This window comes from Astyanax mexicanus, chromosome 13, assembly GCF_023375975.1.
Source record: "Astyanax mexicanus isolate ESR-SI-001 chromosome 13, AstMex3_surface, whole genome shotgun sequence".
NCBI classification, from domain to species: Eukaryota; Metazoa; Chordata; class Actinopteri; order Characiformes; family Acestrorhamphidae; genus Astyanax; species Astyanax mexicanus.
This window is the reverse complement of record NC_064420.1, coordinates 3,841,265-3,863,176: the sequence shown is the minus strand read 5'-3', so window position 1 is coordinate 3,863,176 and position 21,912 is coordinate 3,841,265. Positions and strand designations below refer to the sequence as shown.

General features: G+C 35.6%; 1 protein-coding gene across 1 annotated transcript; it reads right to left on the bottom strand.

The window, feature by feature from the left end:
- Positions 1-1,287: 1,287 nt before the first annotated feature.
- znf217 (zinc finger protein 217) lies at positions 1,288-21,009 on the bottom strand. The gene is made up of 6 exons (XM_022677210.2): positions 20,760-21,009; positions 10,304-12,055; positions 9,309-9,431; positions 7,458-8,789; positions 5,405-5,526; positions 1,288-4,454 (listed from the first exon to the last, which is right to left on the bottom strand). Exons 2-5 carry the CDS (start codon positions 11,706-11,708, stop codon positions 5,417-5,419), a joined length of 2,970 nt encoding a protein of 989 aa, XP_022532931.2. The 5' UTR covers positions 11,709-12,055; positions 20,760-21,009; the 3' UTR covers positions 1,288-4,454; positions 5,405-5,416.
- Positions 21,010-21,912: the final 903 nt, after the last annotated feature.

Sequence of the window (21,912 nt, the reverse complement as noted above, 5' to 3'; positions counted from 1 at the left end):
TCTAAAATATGAAATATATTATGTTAAAAAAAAAAAAGAAAGAAAGAAAGAAAACACCTTGAATGAGAAAATATATGTCCAAACTTTTGACTGGTAATATATATATATATATATATATATATATACCATGCCAAAAGTCATGGGACAGTGGTAGCAAGTTGATTATGAAGTGTTTTCTCAAGATGGGATAAAAGATGGATGACATATACAAATATATACAAATGAATGACATATACAAACATTATTGTCATTTTATTACAATTTTATGTCACTAATATGATAATATAATAGCATAATCATAATCAAACAGATGTAGACCTTTTGTAGACAAATTGAGAATAAATTAGTATTGGAATATACTGTAAAATTTAAAAAGTTTGGACACACCTTTTCTTATTCACTTATATATATATATATATATATATATATATATATATATATATATATATATATATATATATATATATATATATATATATATAATATATATACTATAGTTTTGTGTCAAAATAGCGTAAGAAAATTATCATGTCAGGTTGAATACTGACCAGTGTGCTCATGGCAAGGCAACATAACATTTAATTTCCGAGGTTGTGTAGACATTTAACATTCCTAGATCCACAGTGTCTCATGGGGACCAGCTGGAATTAGATCATAGAAAGCTAAATTACCACCCACAGTGGAGTGAGTGGTAGTGATTACACATGTAATCACTACCGGTCTTGACCAAAATGAACCCTGGTCTGAGTTATCTGTACGTGCGACAGCACTTTTCTACATATGCTTTCAAACCAGTGACAGGAATCTAAGGCAGGCTAATATCAGCCTTCCCTTATAGAAGAAAAGCATTTAGGTGTACTTTTTTTAAAGTATATTTTCAACAATTAACAACATATAACAGCGAGACTGGAGCAGTATTAGCATTAGCTGCTAACTGAGGTGAGCGCTACCTCCTTCATAGTTCAGAGGCGAGTATTAATAGCAGGCCTGTAGCCTGCTGTTAACCCCGGCTAGCACTGCTGGAGCAGCATTAGCATTAGCATTATTCGCTAACGGGCACTAAGCACTGGTTCTTTCGTCATCCAGAGGCGAGTATATCGGACAGTAGTAGGACTAACAACTAATATAAAATAAACTAAAATACACTGTAAATTAACTACAGGCAAGCTTTTCTAGTGACTAGTACTAAAGCAAAATGTCATAATTCTCTTGAAAAAAAAAAAGTGGCATGATCAAAACCAGAGATAAACAAAAAAAAAAGAGACGAAAGGACCAAAAAAACAGCAATACACACAACTGCTTTATTTCGCAACTGAACAGCCTGAAAATACACTTGGTCTCAGTTTGACAACATGGTTAGAAAAGTTCAAGAACCAAATAGAAATCTGAAGACCAGAATGCACGTCTGAACACTGTTAAATTCTCGTGGGTGGAGTGGTTTGTTGCTGCGTTGGTCCCTGTAGGCCCAAAAAATGAGTTTCTTTCTTTCTGAAATCTCACGGACTCCATACTCTGCACAGTTTGTGTTTCATACCCTGCTTCCTGCAGCGCGTAAAAGTCCTACTGGGCCTGAGATCCAATGCTGAATATAATAAATTCACAAAAAAAAAAAAAAGGAAAAAAAAATAATAAAAAGGGAGAACATTTTGTGAAAAGTGCAGAAAAATAAAAATAAACACATTATTATGGGGAAGGAAGAAATCGAAACAAATACATATTTACACAGAGCACACATCGGTGTAAACTCCATTTTCCAAACTTATCTAAGCAAAAACAAAAAAAAACTATACTATTGAAATAAAAAAAAAATACACAAAAAAAGTGAAGAGTTACCAGTGAGAGAACTCACTCAATGCACGCAGACTCAATGCACATAATCATTACGACTACTCTGAACCACTGAAGTGTCCAGAATGTTAAATATCGACAACAACAAATTCTCTCTCTCAGTTTTAAACAGCGGCTGAACAAAAAAAATAAGGGAAGGGAAAGAAGCGACTCTCCTGCCTTGTCTTCCAGTGGAACAGCACAAGAAAAACCAATAAGAACCTTTTTCAAGTTTATATCAGGAAGAGTTTCTGACAAAAGTCACGACTGAGCCCCTTAAATATATATAAGCAAATAAGTTAACAAATGAGATGCAGAGAATTCACACATCCTTAAAAAAAAAAAAAAAAAGGTGGAGAGAAGGTAGTTTATGGAAAAAAATATATATATATAAAAAAAAGAAAAAGAAAAAAGCAGACCACATCAGACAGGTCAGTAGATAAAGCCACAGTCAGACCACAGCTCTAGTGATGCCCTTTTACAGCTCATCCCATCATTTTTGCCACACAAGCATCCACAAACCTCCACAGGCGGAGCGAGACGACGTCGGCTAGGAAATAAATACACATCCTGACATGATTCTGCAAAAGAAATATGGATAATAATAACAATAACAACAACAATATTAACTACAACTAATAATAACATTAGAGAATAAAAAACAAACAAACAAAAAAAAACAATACAACAAAGTAAACATTCAGATATTGTGTGAATATTGTAACAGTAAACCGAAAAAGAACGCCCTCTTCTACAGGGAGTTGTTTTAATCATCATCATCATCACACAACTAAAACAAAGGACTATGTCACAGTTATATAACGTCCATCTGAGGTCATCCTGAGGAGGATGGCATATCGGGTTTTTATTTTGTCACAGTAAAGAGGCTCTATGCAAAACCTGCATCAAACAGAGGCCCAAATCAATCAAATAAACAAAAAATACAAAAAAATTAAAAATAAAAAAAAGAAGGAAAAAAAAGTACAGAAGTACACAGTACATCACCATTGCTTCATGCGTCTCAGTCCCGAGACAATACTACACAGCAGCAGCAGCTGCAGCAGCAGCTCTCGCTCCTCTGCACCAACAGGAATAACGTAAAACTCTCCGAAAGCTGCATGGCATTAAGAGTAGAAGAGTAGACCCTTGTTTTCACTCAACAGCGTAAACCGTAAATTGTAAATCGTAAATTGTAATAGAAATGTCTTTACAAAAAAAAACATACTTTATCGGTTTCGAACAAGTCGAGTCAAGTTCCCCTATTTTTTTATTTATTTATTATTTGGTCTGTGCTACCTTTGTGTGTAACAGCATTCCGATCAAGTATACAACAGGCACTTTTGTATTGTGTTAGGCATTAAGATCGATGCAAGACCCCCCCTCGATCAGCGCTATATATTTATATTTCAAGTTTCAACATTTTAACAGTTCAACAGTTCAAGTTTCTGACCGATTGAGGATACGTTTAAACAAAAAAAAAAAAAAAAAAAGGAAAAAAAAAAAAAAAAGGAAAATTGGGTGTAAAACTAAATTATAGTAATTTATAGTAAAATAAGAAACGGATGATTTGATGAAGATGATGAAAAAATATATATATTTACTTTTTTTTTATTTTCTCCTGTGATCTGATGATCCAACCTACTTATGTTAGAAGATACAAAAAAAGAGAGAATTAATTATTAGAGAATTGATTAAAGATGTGTTTTTTGTTGTTTGTTTGTTTCATATTCTCTGAAACTTAGAGGCAGAAATGAAAACGATACTTTGAGACTGAGGTAAATTTATGACTAAAATTGCACTGTTTAAGTTTATGATTAGAAATATAGGACTAGAATGGCACTTTTTTACTTTTTAGATAAATTGCTTGCTAGCAGTGCTTTTTTCATTTAATTTTCATATTAAATGTATTGTGCTTTGTTCGTTTGTCTGGAATGAAAAATGAAAAAGTAGAAAACTTATACTAAAGGGAAAACAATTAATACAATTTAATCAAGTTTTACATCAAATTTTCGTCAAATTTACGCATTTAGCCTCAAACGGTCAGAAACTTTAATTGAAAACAGTACACTGACCCCCTTCCTTCCCTCCCTCTCTCCCTCCCTCCCTCCCTTCCTCCCTAAAGCATCTGAAAGCGATCCTGAAAGCAGTTGATACAAATGCATTCAACGGCTGTATGGTGTAAGCTGTGTGGAGTGCATAATCTTAAAGTTCGTGTGTTTTTTTTTGTGTGTTTTGTGTTAAGTGCAGTACCGCGTCTGTAAGCTGTTGACATAATGGAACATTATGACACATGAAAAAACACATGACAACACTGTTCAAGGCCTGATCCCAAGTCAGTCTTCTCGCTCTGCTTCTTTCTCCTGGCCAAGGCCGAGATAACAGACGAATGGCTCCCCCTCCACGTCTACCAGTAACAGTAACGTGTCTGTCCCTTCTTCTTCTTCTTCTTTTTTTGTTTGTTTTTTTTTTTGTTTTGTTTTTTTATAGTAGTTAAGTAGTGTCTGGAGGAGTGAACATGCATCAAGGGCACGTCCTTGTGTCTCGTTCGTCAATATATTAAACCTTTCTTCCAGTAGTATTTCCCGTGGTTGGAGCTGGTGCAGTGATTCTATCCAAATATTTCAAACCTAAGGAACAAAAAGAGGAAAAAACAAAGAAAATCAGCTTTTAAATCTTTAAAACCAGAACAATAATCAATAATCTATAATCAAAATATAATTGCATCTGCAAGTAGTACAGGGCCATCTCAAAAAATTAGAATATCTTTGAAAAGTTACTTTATTTCTCATATATTATATAGATGTATTACACACACAGATTTTAGGCATTTATTTATTTTATTGTTGATGATTATGGCTTACAGCCAATGAAACCCAAAAATCAGTTTATCAGAAAATTAGAATATTATATAATTAAGTCCAATTGGTACTTTTGGCAGTGTGGGCAGTGTGCCAAGTCCTGCTGGAAAATGAAATCCACATCTCCATAAAAGTTGTTTTTGCGGGAAAACAGAACTGCACTGACTTTAGACTTAATAATAAAACACAGTGGATCAACACCAGCAGATGATGGACATGTCTCTCCAAATCTCTGGAGGAAGAGTGGAGAGACACACAGTCCAAGCTGCTTGAGGTCTAGTGTGAAGTTTCCACCAATCAGTGATGGTTTGGAGAAACATGTCCATCATCTGCTGGTGTTGATCAACTGTGTTTTATTATCAAGTCTAAAGTCAGTGCAGTTCTGTTTTCCTGCAAAAACAACTTTTTTTGAGATGCGGATTTCATTTTCCAGCAGGATTTGGCACACTGCCCACACAGCCAAAAGTACCAATTGGTCTTATATAATATTGAGATTTTCTGAGACACTGATTTTTTTGTTTTTTATTGGCTGAAAGCCATAATCATCAACAATAAAAGAAACAAACGCTTACAATAGATCACTCTGTGTGTTTAATACATCTATATAATATATAAGTTTCACATTTTGAACTGAATGACTGAAATAAAGTAACTTTTCAAAGATATTCAAATTGTTTGAGACGGCCCTGTAGAAGTAGTAATATTAGTGTAAAATTTACCAGTGCCAAGTTCTAAGAGCTGGCGTCGGGAGGAGCCGGCCGGCTGTTAGGCAGCGAGCTCTGGTGACTTCTCCTCTGACTGATGCTAGCTGAGTAATGAGGTAAGACCAAGGGCCTGCTCCCTGGGGAGACGAGCACATATATACGGGCGTTCATTAATGACACAGGGCCACACCGCAGCCACCCTCCAGATTTAATAAGAGAGACATGACCGAGTTAACCATCGCTGAGGTCGCGCCACCCATTACCTCAAAAGTAGTAACCCTTTAAAAGTTCACCCCTATTAATTTATTTCTAAAGACGGGAGCAGCAGTAATTAATAGCATCGCTCGCATCGAGGGTAACCGGCCGCTGATCAATACCGACGCCTCTGAACTCCCTCTGAGACTCGGTTTAAACGCTTCTGAGAAAAACAAACGCATCGTTCTACATAGAAAACAAGTTACAAGGCGAACTCTTGAATGTTAAGGGGGGCAATTAAAGGGAATGTGTGGCGATACTGGGAATAGAGGTGGGCGATACGGCCCTTAAATGATATGATTACATGATATTTCAGGGTATTTTTGCGACAACCATTTTCTGGGCGATATGACAAAAAATTGATTCTTTTTAACTTAATTAATTTTATTTAATATAAATATAAGAAGAAGAAAAAACAACAACTATAAACATTTGTCTATTTGGTAACCAGTAACTTACCCAGACTTTGATTTTGTATGAAATAATAATCTAATATAATAATATTAAAATAACTACAAAAAGTAACAAACAATTAAGTAAAAACAATAAAAATACTCCAGCAAACAAATACAAAATATACTGCTGGACATGGATTTTTTGTGTTATTGCGTGAAATTTTTTTTGTGATATTACTGTATTTGACCGGATAAGGCACATCCGTTGTGGCAAATAATTAAGGCATACACAGTATATAAACTTAAATAAACGTGTACCACATTATGTACATTATATTAAGTTTTGTATCACAATATTGAACACAGTTTGGTTTTTTTTGCAATATACTGACACACAGACAAAATTAATTAGCAGTGGTTTTCTTCCTTTCCTAAAAACCGATGTACAGTACAGTGATTTATATTCCATTCCATTCCATTGTCTAATGCACATCATCCAATTTACCAGGATTTATCACACAAAATGAACTGCTAAATCAGTTTTATCAACTTATTCTAAAAGATATAGACTTGTCTAAAGAAGTTTTTTGCTGACCTTGCTTTTAGATATTGTTTTTCTTATTGAAAAAGAGAGAGTACACTAAAGTGTATGGCCACAATATTAGCTTAGTTTAAAAACAGCAGTTTCATAACTAAAAATGTAGGAGTTCAATTTGAATGTATTATGTAGTTGTATTATTATGCAATTAAATCACCATATTCGCAAAATAAAATGTTTGATGAGCAGATTATTACAGAAATAATAAAAATAAAAATAATAATAATACTTGAGTTTTAACCCTTTTACACATTAATTTTCAGAAAAGTTCTGGATCCCCATGAATTAACCAGTTACAGGAGTATTGTAAATGTGTAAAGACATTAAATGGCCACATGGGGGAGCTAATCAATTAAATAGGGTAAAGCTGTGATAAATCCATAATATCTGCTTATTTAGGAGTATTTTATCATCTTCAGTAACACAGGTGTTGTGAAGTATCGTAAAGAATTGTCTTATGATTTATCGAGAAACTCACAGAATCACAATAATCGTGAGATCATTGCTATCGTAGGCCACATATTGTGATAATATAATATCGTAATATCGTGGGATACCCTGCCATTCCCAGCTCTAGTGAAAACGTAAAAAAAATAAATAAATACTATCTAGAGTCTGTTTATCATAAGAAAAAGAGGACAAACCCTGGTCACTTCAAGTCAAAGATGTTGAGGAAGCACCTTAACATTAGCTTTTTTTCTCTGGTAACAGAGAAGTAGAGAAGTATTCCTCTTTCATTTCTATGCAAGTGACAACTAGTCTAACAAGTCACTCTCAGGACAGTATAACTGTTGCCTCATTGCCTCATGGTTGCACTTACCGACGCTGGGTGAATTCCCAGGAGTGTGAGCCGAGCCTGCCACAACAGGCTGGTAGAGCGGGGCCAGGTCGCTGGGAGTGTAGGAGCGCAGGAGGTTGATGACGTTCCAGTCTGCCTCGACGCTGCTGCCGCTGCCGCTCGGCACTGACGGAGCCACCCTGACAGGAGCAAAGGGTAGATTCCCTTGCAGTACGCTTTTCACATTCCTGCCTGAGGGCACGAGTCGACTGAACTCATCCCCAATCCTTCCAGCGCCCTGGAGAGGCTCCGCGGGCTTTAGCCTCTTGCTGGAGGGCTCGCCATAATCCATTTGCGTCAAGCTCCTGAAGCGGTCTGAGAGACACAGCCTGGCCACATCCGACGGCCAGATCACACTTGTTCTAGAAGAAAGCGCAGGCTTCTGATTGGACGTCCCTCTGTCCACGACCGCGGGGGAGTTTAACTTTCTGCCGGGATCCACCGCCACATCCGGGAACCTGGGCGGAATGGATGCAATGGATCCTTCGGGAAGCTTGATTCTTTGGGTTCCCTGCAGGTGGTGGTCTCGTCTTGGCTCTTTAGCAGGCGACACCTTCAATATCTGAGGAGGTTTCTGTGGCTGGACTTTCTCCACGGATCTTCCAGCTTGGGGTGGTGGTGGTGGTGATTTGGTCCGGCGAGGGTGTCTCCTGTTGATGTGAGGTAAAGGACTGACATCTTTGCCCTCAAGAGCCGGAGGGCATCCAGTGTACCGTTTCAGCTTGAGGGGAGGCCTGTAGCCATTCTTCTTCATGTCCAAGTTCTCCTTATGGATGAGCTTCTTGTGCATGAGCAGAACCTCAGGGTAAAGGGTTTCGTACGGGCAGGACTTACAGGAGTTGGTCGGGAGCAGGTTCCTGGGCACTGAGGTAGCAGAGATGGATAAAGACACTTTAAAGGAAAGGTTTAACGGTGCAGCATCTGCAGACTCTTTACTCTCAGTCTTAAAGCTGTTCGGCAGAAGGCATTTCACACGCGCCTCCCCAGGAGAAGGCGTATAAAGAGCTGTAGTGGACATATTCCCACACTCCTCTTTGACACGGATGACAGAGCTGGCAGTAGTGATGACGCCTGGCTGGCCGGGCCCTACTTCCTGTTTGACGACGGCAGAGGCGGGGCTTGGAGCAGGCCACTGTTTAGGTGGTTTAGAAGCTTGCTTGTCATCAGTGTTTCTAGGAGACTCTCGGCCCTTGGTAGGGATGTTGGGGATTTCAGTAAAAGGCCTGTCTTTGTGACGCCTGTCCAGGTGATACCTTAGAGAGGTTTTCTGAGCTGCAGCATAGTCACAGTAATCACATTTGTAAGGCTTTTCACCTGAAAAAAAAAATAAATAAATAAATAAAGTTAGACAATTAGCACTCATTCTTATTAAATAGTAGCTTGTTTATTAATCTTATTTACAGGGTTCATATACGTTTTAACCAATACATTTCCATTTTTTTTCATGAGTTATTCATGCCTTCAAGACAAAAAACTATAATCAAAATTGATTTTAAAAAGGTCTAAAATGAATCAGATAAAATTAATCTGACACTCAATCTTTAATAATAAAATGTGTGTCAGATCCTGAGAGCTCCATTGTGTAGGGCTAAATTACTGAATTAACTCTGAGCTAATAAACTGAAGTACAAAAGATTTATGGACCAAATTTCCATGACTTTTCCTAAACTTTCTGGTTATTTTTATTTTTCCAAAACTTATCCAGGCCTGGAAATTGCTATTTTCCATTTTTTCGTGACTGTACAAACCCTGTATTAAGTGCAAACATACAATAACAGTCTTTAATAGACTGTAGGGAATGTAGGGCGAAAAAATAATCACTTAATTCAATACCTGTATGTGTCCTGAGATGAATATTGAGGTAATAGTTGGAACGAAAGGTTTTTCCACAGTAACAACACTTCCTTGGAGCAAGAATTTTCAGTTTCATTTTATGCGAGCCACCTTCACCTTTATCTGTCAGCAAAAAGTAAACAACACATTTTTTTTAGTCCACTTCCTCTTCCCTTAAGTTAGAAAGTTATTTAAGGGCAAGCAAAACAAAAGCACAAATCTCTCTAAAAAAAATCATCCAGAAAAAACATGCTGAAATGTTCTTAAATAACCAGAAGAGGGAGCTGTTGCTGAGAATGTGGCTTTGTTGAGGAGCCACACAGAATCAGATTAAAACAGAAAGTGAGAGGCAATTTAAAAGAATTACCACACCATATACTGACGGGAAACTCGATCAGATATCCTCCTCTACTACTATTCTCTACTATAGGTCTTTGTATAGAAGAATAATATTATTATTCTAAATACTCTAACTTTTTTAAATCTCTAATCATTACTATTTGTTAAACTGTACCATTCAAATGAGTTATAAGCAAATAAATGAATTAATAAATAAAAAGCTTATTAGACTTAGACTTACAGACTTAAAATCTCCCTTTTAAACGCTGTAAATGCTTGTATAGCTCTTACAACCCAAGACCAATTATTAAAGTTTGATGCTCCTCTATTCACTGAAAAAAATATATAAAACAATTAAAATGATTAGAGGGTGTTAGTTTGGATGTTAACTGTTTTCTGAGATAAATGAATCATATATATTTTTTTTTTTTGCATTAGAATGACGTTTTGCTGTTTTTATATGGTGTGCATACGAGATGATGTCATTTCGTTTGCCTCACACGAAACATTACAGTGACTAAAACTGCATCAAGAATAATTAAATAGTGTACATTTTTATTGCTTTTCTTTTTTCTGTGATTAGTAATCATTTATTTAAAAGCCTGAAAAAAAATATATATATATATACGAATATATACAGAAACATGAGACACTACCTGAATGAAAAGATTCGCCAGCTACTCCTTCTTCAAATCCGTCCTCAGAGCCGTCCTCCACTCGGTCCAGAGACGGACTGCCAGACGAGCCCACGCTCTGAGCCCTCCCTTCCACAGGAGTCGTGGGGCTCTCCGCTCCTCCCCTTTCTTTCTTATGAACTCTGGAGTGAAGCACCAGCTGATGGTAGGTTCTGAAAGTCTTTCCACACTCCTCACAGTCTGTGGGCTTGTTATTATTAATATTATTATGACCACTATTACGTATCAGACTCTTCTGATCCGGCAACGGCGAGGGCGTCTCCCGGCCATTGAATTTGGGCTTCAGCTCGTTTCTAAGGCCCCTCCTTACCGGCTTGTCTCCGTTGCTGGAGTCCCAGATAGAGCCGAGCTCTTCTTTGTCGGAACCGAAATCGTCGTTGTCGGAGTTGGAGTCTATGTTGAGCTCCTTGTTCAGATTGGGGCCCACAGCTATCTTGCCTTTAGTGGCCAGCTGCCAGGCCTGGTAGGTGTTGAAAGGGTCGAGATGCGAGATCCAGCGTCCTGATTGGCTTTGGTTTTGCACAGCGCTTTCTTGACTGGACGCGGGACGCAGCTGGAGGTACTGCAGGAAGCCGTCTTTGGAGGCGTGGGACTCACTGTCGTGGGACTCACTGTCGTGGGACTCCACAGCAGGCTCGCTTTCTGCAGAGACGTTCTCCTCACTCAGCTCTGCTTCTCGACTGTGCACTTTACTGTGCTCGGCTAGCACCTCTTTGTTGAGGAAGAAAAATCCACACACCATGCACATTTTGTACGCGGTGACTGCATTTGACTGCGGTTGTTCTTGGATGACGTCGTTGATGGTGACCGGTGCTTCCGTGTCCTGGTTCTTACTTCTACCCCCTGATTTTCCATGTGTTCTCATGTGATTCTTCAAGAACCAGGGCTCTTTAAAGCGTCGCCCACACATGTTACAGCTGTAAATGAAGGAATCCTTGTGCTTCCTCATGTGAGCCTCCAGCTCAGCTGCACTTTCAGTGGCCTGACCACACACTACGCAGTCCAGTTGTTCCTCAGGCTCTGTGGGCAGGCAGGACTTGGAGCAGGCTCTTTCTCCTGGGGTTAAGAACTCAGCCTCTACCCTGAGCACAGCTGGGGCGTGCAGCGTTGTCTGGTGCTGTGCAAAGAGGTGTGGTCGAAGCTCTTCCTCATTCTGAAAGGTCTGGTCGCAGAACATGCAGTCCAGTGGCAAGCTGCCTGCCGTCTGCGCCATCTGCGCCATCTGAGCATCCGTCTTCTCGGCTAAACTGATGTGGGGGGTCATACTCGAGCTAGAACCAGGCATAGTAGCACTACTGTGGTTCAGGATATCATGGCCTAGCCCATCAGGACTTTCCACATACGGCATGAGTGGGTGGGTTGGCATGACAAAAGACAGGCCTTATCAAACCCCGTCAGCTTAATAAAAAGGGCAGGAAACTATAGGATCTATTTAGATGAGTCACTCTCATCTAAAAGTAGTTGAAAGACAACAAAAAAAAAAATCAACAAAGAGTTTTCTAATCGTCTCGACTCTTCAGGGGAAACACAGGCGGTTTTCAAAGGAAATTCCAAAAAAACGGGTCCTCAAAGAGCTTCACCGTACCCCTACAATAAAACATGACGAGCTGCACACAAAGCAGTTCAGGCTTGCCGCTGGTAGGCGTGCACACTCGAAATCTCTTCAGATATCTCGTGATTCACACAACGGAATTACGTCCTGACAGGCAGAACCTGAAATGAAATGAGAGAGAGAGAGAGATAGAAAGAAAGAAAGAAAGAGAGAGAGAGAGAGAGAGAGAGAGAGAGAGGAGAGAGAATGTCAGGTGTGGCCTCTTCCAAAGAACATAATACACTCACAAGTCTGAACTACAGATAATAAACAATACTACTGACAAGCTTTTAACAAAAAACTAACCAAAAAGTGTAGATACAATATAAGATTTAAATATGTTTATAAAAAAAGGGGGCAAGACAAAATAACGCAACACATTATTTAAGTTCATATTTAATTACTGAAAAACCCCAAATGCTGGAAATCAAAAGTTGAGAATGTTTCTTAACGTATTAAGGCTCCAGTTAGCCTGTAACGTTATAAAAATAATGTTTCAGGAATGCCTTGAAAACATTTTGCGTAATAATGGTCTGCATCACAAAGTGATTCGAACGTTTAATATGAACATTATGAAAATGTTAAAAGTAACATTCCCAAAGTTAAAAAAAAAAAAAAATTAAAACACTGACACAATGAAGTTGCAGTAACGCTACCAGAATGTTTAAAAACGTTAAATAAAAACTTATTTTCGCTGCCTTTAATATCTTCCATTTTAATTTTCTTAGCAAGAAAAGCCCATTAAAGTGAATGAACCAGTATATAGACTGTTTAAAAATTAGTATCTATTTAGGATGTCTACTATTGATTTTTCATTTTTTTTTTTTTTTTTTTTAAAGTTAACTGATCTTCAAAAGGGTATAAATGCATTATATTTTTGCTATAACAGTTGCATAAAATGGACTTAAACTGACAATATTGCAATTCTTTTTGGGATAACATACTGTTCAGGTAAAAATATGTAAATTAATTATCCCGACAGGCTTGCAAAAGGTGCCAAACTTGCATTACAACTTTCGAAGGGTAAACTCAGCTGCAGCCGCACATACAGCAGGAAAACTGATGCCACAGCTAAAAACTACTGCACTGAACATGTAGACAAGGGTTTTGCATATAAAAAAAACATTCCATGAACTTTTTTGAGGCATAATTTATCATTTTTAATCGATACCAGTCTGGATCAGTCTGAAAAGATTTTTTGTGCTCGCTTAAACTAATAAATAAATGTTAATATTACATTTGGAGCATCCTAACTGAGTATTATTTTTCGCTAACACACTTTTCCTTCTTTTTTTGTAGGATAACATGCTTGGCTAAACTACTGCAACAAAACAAATTCATAACAGTTTCACATCAAACAGAAACAAAGCAAATCTAACCAAACCGACTGCGTTCATAAATCACTATTATCACAATATGGAGTTTTGCAATAATACTGTACAATAATACTGTGTGTAATGAGAATATGGATATAATATTCCATACAGTGACACAGTCAAACAAAACTATAGCCATTAGAAGCCTAAAGGTAGGCAGGTTATGCATACTTTCACATCTGTAATTTACATTAAATAAAAATGAAAGAGCATGAAAATTAAACATAATAAAAATCCCCTATATGCTAAATTTAGGCTTTACAGCAAAGAAAATCATCCTTAAACCAAAAAATCATGTATTTTTCTCACATTTTTGAACTGCATTTCATCTGTAAATCTTCCAAAACAACCAAAACAGACTCTACAGATTCAATCCCACAACAGCACACAGCCCTGACGCTATTTTAATAGACTAACTTGTGTCAAGGTCGAAATTCTTTAGCACTTTCACAACTGTTCTTTCAGACCTCCACAGTTCAACAGACAAACAGACCAAAAAAACATGGTGCAGCTGATGGAAACGGCAGAATAAGGAAGTTTCAAGAAGCTAGTTATCTGTTGAATCACCACTGTGAAGAGGAACGAAGTGGAAGCTTGTTTTTCTGTCATAGAGGAGGAATGAGATGAGCAGGAAAAAAAAAATACAACAACAATACACCCCACAGACATGCTAATCACGCTGCTGTTGTTAAAGCAGAGCAGAGCGGAGCCTAGCCTAACAGCTAGTCAGCTACTTTAATGTTATTCTCAGTAATGTTATTCTGTACTTTACTGTGGAGTGCTGCCACTTCACTCTAAAGTGAAATATCTCACTTTATTACTCTCGCTGTCATTACTTTTAGTTTGTGTGTGAATAAAAACATAACATATCATAAAAAAAAAAAGAATGAAGCCAGCACAACAATCAGGATACATGATTCACTTTGTTTAAAACTTGATTTAACCTGTTAAACATACAGTAGCTCCCCAGTGCAAGCAAAGCAAATGGTTCAGCATCAGTGCAACAGTGTACATTTTTGGGAGTGATCATTCCAGTATAAACTATGAGATATGATGAAGTCATTACTTCATTGTTTTTTGTGTGAATAAAAGCATAACACTTGTAAATAAGTTGAAAAAAAAGTTTTAAACTAATGATGGCCCTCAGAGTTTTGAGTTTATAGAATCAGTATCAGCCTAATTAATGAAAAGGCTAGTAATGAAGAGTCTTGTTTCAAAAAAAATATTGATTCATTTATTTTTTATTTATTTATTAAGTTTAATTGAACTGGTTTATGATTTGTTTTTGTTTAAACTGTCTATTTAGTTTTTATTTTTGCATTATTAGCATTATTGTTGTTATTCATGCACCACACATTTCAGAAAAAAAAAACTAGATTTGTCTGTATTGTTTTTTGTTTGTTTGTTTGTTTGTTTTTTTACAAAAGTAAGTTGTGTTATAATCATCATCAGATTTTTTGATACATGATGCAAAAAATAATCATTAGAAACTTAAGTTTTTCCTGAAATTCTGTTTAGAAAAGGCAAAGAAGTGAAAAACTAAAAATACTTATGTTTTTTCTTTTTTTAATTTCAGGAAAATTGGACTTTTTTTTATTGTTCCATTTTTATTCTAAAACAAATTTGGATTATATCATCAGATACAAAATGCACGTGTTTTTTATTAAATAAAAATATATTAAAATATATATACACTTTTTTTTTTTTTTTTAAGATTATAATCATCAGCTTACTAGTTTATTTGAGGGAGAGTTTTTTTCAGTTTTTTCCTGAAAATCTGTTTAGGAAAGCCAAAGAAATGAAGAACTAAAAACATTTTTTATGGGATTTATTAATATTATTATTATTATTATTCTTGCACATCACAATTAGAATTTTAGGAAAAATATACTTTTTTCATTGTTCCATTTTTATTCTAAAACGAATCTGGATTATATCATCAGATACAAAATGCAAAAGTATTTTTTATTAAATAACAAATATATATTAATATATATATATATTATAATCTTACTTAAAAAAAAAAAAAGTAAGATTATAATCATCAGTTTACTAGTTTACTTGAGGGAGACTTTTTTCCAGTTTCCCCAGAAATTATCATCATATCGAAACGTGTATATAAACGTTATACTTATAATGATACACTGATCTATACTAATAAATAAATAAACAGCTTAAAAATATATAGTTTCTAATAGACACTCATCATTTTTCATTCATTCCTCTCAGCCTGCTGTTCTTCAACCCACCACCAGAGATTAGCCAACAGACCTAAAAGTGCTGCTATCCACGTCACCGTCCCCTCTGTGCCTGAATCTCTCTTATTTTACAGTAGTTTAAGCACAGAAAGGAGAAATATCCACCGCTAGAAGTGAAGTCCACATGCAGATTTATATGAGAGCAGCTCGCTGTGATCTTTCCAGCTTCTGACACGATCGCTGGAGAGCCTGAGAGGCTGAAGGACCAGCTGTTGCTTGTCTCACTCGTTCTTTTGTTAGGGCTTTAGCATGCGGCTCAAATACAAAAGACAGACAGGCAGGCAGGCAGGCATGCTGCTAACTCCAGATAGTGTTAGCTAACAGCTAGCTAACGCAAATCACCCAGCCACCCAAGTTCATCCAAAGCTTAACTAACTAACTACCTTATTTTACTGGTTCCTCAATAAAGAGGAATAACATCAGAGCAGATTACAGAACACCCAAAGCCTGGCTAGTGACTTAAAGTGACTTAAAGCTTATATAGTTAGCTATCTATCTATAGCACTGCCATGCCAATACTAATAACTAGCCTATACTGGTTATTTAATCCATTTCTGCTTTTTTTTTATACACAAACACCTCCTAAATCTGTGTCAGAACAGTGTTCTTCCTGCTCGCCATGTAAAAAATAAAAGCCATTTTAACTAATCATTTTATCTAAATGATCAAATGAGACTCCACCCTTTCAAAACAATACTACACCACCACAGTCAAGCAAGCCAGCTAGGTTAACTATACAACTACTATACTAACTATATAACATAATAATGCAAAATAACTAAAAATGATGAGTTGGATCAGGAAGACGGATGATCACAAGCCATCAAACCAAGCTGAACTGCTTGAATTTTTGGACCAGGAGTAAAGGCATAAGGTTATCCAAAAGCAGTGTGTAAGACTAGTGGAGGAGAACATGATGCCATGATGCAGGAAAACTGTGATTAAAAACCAACTAGGGTTATTCCACCAAATATTGATTTCTCTACATTTTTTAAAACTTTATGAATATGAACTTGTTTTCTTTGCATTATCTGAGGTCTGAAAGCTCTGCATCTTTTGTGTTATTTCAGCCATTTATAACAATATATGTTTTTTTTTTAAATTTGGGAGAAATGTTGTTCTTAGTTTATAGAATAAAACAACAAAGTTCATTTTGTTCAAACATATACCTATCAATAGCAAAATCAGAGAAACTGATTCAGAAACTAAAGTGGTCTCTTAATTTTTTCCACAAATGTATATTCAAATATCAGTCCAATGGAATGCATATAAAAATCATGGACTACTATTTCAGAGCAGTGATCAAGAAGGAAGTGGTGAATGTAATCATTTTTATATTTGTATTATTTTTATCTACTACATATTTTTCCTACTTTAAATCTATGTGATAACTGACTTCGTATAACTTGTATGTAAAACGAATAAACATAAAATTCTAAAAACAAACAAACAAACAAACAAATACTTTACTAAAGTAACTACAGATATAAGAATTGCATTTTGTTAGCTAACTACTGAACACCTATGGAGCTGTACAGGAAAACATCACACAGTTAGCTAACCTAGCTATTTTGATTCCCAATAATTATTCCCAAATATAAAAACACCTCAACAACATTCAAACAACCTCTCAAACTACCAAAACATCTCTTTAAAATAGAGAAAAACAATTATTTATTGATTGCACTACAGCATTAAAGGTTTATGATGGATAAACGAGCTTAAAACATTTAAAAATTCTGACGTTGGAATAAAAATTCATTTAAAGGTTTTGAGTGTTTTGAGCTTTGATTCTACACTCACCTTAATGCTTTTAGGAGAAAGATGCTCCTCACAAATAATAATAATAATATTAATACATATTATTTAAATGTCCCTTTCTACACTGCACAGAAAATAGAACAGGCTATAAGAATGGAATACAAACACAATTTAATGCAAACCATACATATAAAACCATTGGTAAACACCAAAATCACCATTGTCACAATATAAAATAATATAAACTGAATTTGACAGTGAGACACTGGCATTAAAACAGTATCCTTTGTTAAACAATAAGCTATTTGTATTTAATGCTTTGAAAATTATCTTTTCACTGCTCATGATGTACAAAATAAAATAAACTAATAATAAAATGCATTCTTAAAAGACTTTTGTGCATAAAGGAAGATGGGAGACACCCAAAGCTGTAAACAGTTTAACTGTTAACGTTAAGGCTAACGTAGCTTAACACACAAACACACACACACACACACAAGCATACAAGCATACCAAACATACCCATCTCAGCATTATTACAACCATTCAAACTCATATAAACACTAATAATGCAGTATTTAAACTGTCTCCTCCTTTACTCACTCCCTCACTCACTCACTCGAATCTGGAAGCATGCACTTTAGTAAGTGGCCATAATTTCCTGACACGTGATCGTTTCAACCTGATCAGCAAGTCAAGCCCGAACCACCTTTTGTATCACCACTAAAGAAAGCTTCTCCATGCGATTAAAAACAGCTTTTAACCTTTTTAAACACAATAAACATCAGATAATCTAGCTATCTAACCACTACATGGGCTAAATTAGCTAAAATACAAGTTCCATCAGCTCCTCCTGCTAATGTTAAATAAATCAGTCAATAACCAGACCATTCTTTTCACCCCTTCTTCTTTCCAACAAACAAGAGCAACTGATTGAGCAAGCAACTGTTCTAGTTAGATATCTAGCTATCAAACACATCTTGATTTACAGCTAATTATTATAGCTATTATTATAGAAAATAGCTAACGCTATAGCAGTGACACAGGATGTGACTGTGGATAACGTTAGGCTTTTCCACACAAAGCATTTCCTTTATTGAAGGATATATAAGTTAGCTCAACTACATAGCAAGCAAGCTAATCTGAAGAATAATTTGAGATGGCCAAAATAAAGGTTAGTTAACCTGTATTATTCTTAATAACTTACGTTATCTGTACTAACTAGTTAACTTAGATAGTAACTTAGATAGTTAGCTTATCTAGGTTATCAAACAAATTATAGAAACGTATTTAGCTCAAATGTTTAGCTAAAAGGTTATGCAGAATTTAAAAGGTTATTATTAAGTTAGTTACATTATTAAGGCCATTATTTAGGCAATACTACAGAAAGCAATTCCTTGCTTCCTTTATTTCTTTATTAGGAAATCTGAGTTATCCAGCTAGTTAGCTTATGCCCATTCCACCTTAAGTTAGTCTAACTGGGTTATCAAACAAACTATGGTAGTTAGCTAAAGCTATAGCTAAAAGGTTATACAGTATATAAAAATGATTTAGTTAGCTACATTATTTAGGACAGTATTTAGGCAATACTACATAAAGCAATTCCTTCCTTCCTTCCTTTATTTCTTTATTAGGAAATCTGAGTTATGCAGCTAGTTAGCTTCTCAAGTCCACCTTAAGTTAAGATAAGCCTAACCATACTATCAAATAAGCAATGGTAGTTAGCTAAAGCTATAAAAAGGTATAGCTAAAAGGTTACACAGTATATACAAGTTATTATTCAGTTAGTTACATTACTTAGGCAATACTACAGAAAGCAATTCCTACCTTCCTTTATTTATTTATTAGAAAATCTGAGTTATCCAGCTAGTTTGCTAGTTAGCTTATCTCAATACCACCTTAAGATAAGATTTACTGCTGTATCAAACTGCCTATGGTAACGTTAGTTAACTAAAGCTATAAAAATGTATAGCTAAAAGGTTATACAGAATATAAAAGTTTTTTTTCAGTTAGCCAACATTATTTAGAATAGTATTTAGGCAATATTGCAGAAAGCAATTCCTTCCTTCCTTTATTAGGGAGTCTGAGTTATCCAGCTAGTTAGCTTCTCAATTCCACCTTAAGTTAGTCTAACTGGGTTGCCAAACAAACTATGATAGCTAGCTAGTTAGCTAACGTTTTTTTTTTTGCTTAATAGCTAGCTAAACTGGTATAACTAGAATGTTAAACAGAATATAAAGTTTTTTTTAGCTAGGCAATACTACTGAAAGTACTACCTGCAAGCTAACTAACAACATTAAACAATAAAATACCTAATATATATATATATATATATATATATATATATATATATATATATATATATATATATATATATATATATATATGTGAGTTATATTAATCTAGTTACCAAACATATCTATTGTTGCTAGGTAAGCTCACCTGGCTACTAGCTATAATTGCTGCCCTGCTCTAACTATAGTTTATAAAGTTAAAGAATAGAAGGTAGAAGGTAGCTAGAATAGAATAGTGTTCATATTTGTACAGTTAGTTAGGCTGGCTGTAGCACAGAAAGCACTTCCTTTCTTCCTTCATTTATTTATTTATTTACTTACTTACTTATTAGGAAATGATGACAGCTAGCTAGTTAACTAAATAACTAACGTAAAAAGCTACTTTTACATAATAGTATAGTTAACCTATGTTGTATTAAATAGCTGTTATCTGAGCCATCTCAAATTCATCTTCATCTTAAATGATCACAAAGCATTGACCTATACACATGTAGCATTTGTGTAAGGGTGTAAGGGCTGATTTAAATGAGCTGGTGAAAATGAAGACCAGCAGAGGTTAATTTAACCTAAGTGGAAAAAGCACAAGCTCCTATTTATTTAACTACTTTATAGTTATATGTTATATATATATATATATATATATATATATATATGCTATAACGTTCGGTTTCTTTAACTTAACCTGCTTAGTTTGTTAGTTAGATAACTATTTAACTTATTGTATAGGTATATAGAAATCTATCTATCTATCTATCTCTCTTTCTTTCTTTCTTTCTTTCTTTCTTTCTTTCTTTCTTTCTCTCTCTCTCTGTCTATCTAGAGTTTCCTATCCCTTTCACTTCCTATACACACACACTCTTTTACCAACATGTAGTTAAAGTAGCTCACCTATGTTAACGATGGAGTGACTAAGCCAGTTGTGTATTGTCCTTTATTTGTAGATATTACAGCTAACATCAGTCCAGCAGGACAATGTATGGAAACTAACTGGCTACAGTTAGTTAGTTCGATTATTTAACCCTATAAATGCATATATACATATATATAGCCATAGTTCTAGCTCAAAAAAAGCTACTCAGCTTAGGTTAGTTAAACTACGTTAGCTACGCAAAGAATAGGGAACTCACCAATACCCACCGATAATGTTCACTATTCGCCAGGTATTCACTCGCTCTATTAGAGCAGACACAGAGCCATATCACACAGCGAGTTAAACACACGCGTAAGTTCTTCGGAAATCAAGTCGTGTTCTGGGTTAGCGGCTGCGCTAGCCAATTGTTAGCAGAGCTGGCCCAAAAAAGAGAAAAGCTGCGCTCTCTCTCTCTCAGTGTTTGCGAATCTCTCCCTCACTGTGCAGCTGTTGCGTTCCGAGGCGCGCGCACATAGAGGGCACCTCTGGTCACGTGGTGCGCTGCTACAAACTATTCTTCACTAAAACCAATGACTCGTTTATGAGAGATAGCTGAGCCCGAGAGCGTAGCGCGAGGAGATCGCCCACTTCGCGTGCAGAATATCACTGCGAACCGCTAGAGGGCGACCGCGAGCGAGCTCTAAATGAATGGTGGTGAATGGGGCTAAAGGGCTAAAACTTAAATTAAAAATAGTTTCAAACTACATAAACAGGATATTAATTTAGTTTTACATATTATAATAAAGTGTTTCACTGAAACGATAAAGAAAACGTGCCTGTGTATTTCCAGTTTTCTACAGCAAACGGTTTTTGCACAACAAATACGCTAGCATTGATGCTAATGTGTGCTAAACGATTCTAAAGTAACGTTAAACTACATACAGATTAGAGATGTATAAAGTATTAGAAACCCAGATTTGAGTACTTTAGAGTACTTTAAAGTACTCTATTTATTAAGAGTAATTAAGTGACTTGAGTAGAAGTTGACGTGTTTTTTAAGCACATTAAGCAACTTAAATGGAGATATTAAAGTATTAAAAAAAAATAACTTAAGCTAAACTCAAAATAAACATCAATCAATTCGTTTATTAAAAAAAATACTACTCAACTAGACAAGTATTATGTTATATAGTTAATACAGAAAGCAGTCAAAAGTTTATAGAACAAATCTATCACTCTGGCTTTTTTTTTGTGATTGTGGGTTTGGATGTGATGAGTAATGAGTAATGAGTAATGATGCAGCACATAAAAATGTATTAAATTCATCAATACTCCAGTTGGTACGGATACAAAATTTAGTACTTAAATATAGTAGTGAACTGCTTTAACTTCCTTACTATATACATTTAGAGCATGTTTAAAAAAGCTTATAACTGGAGT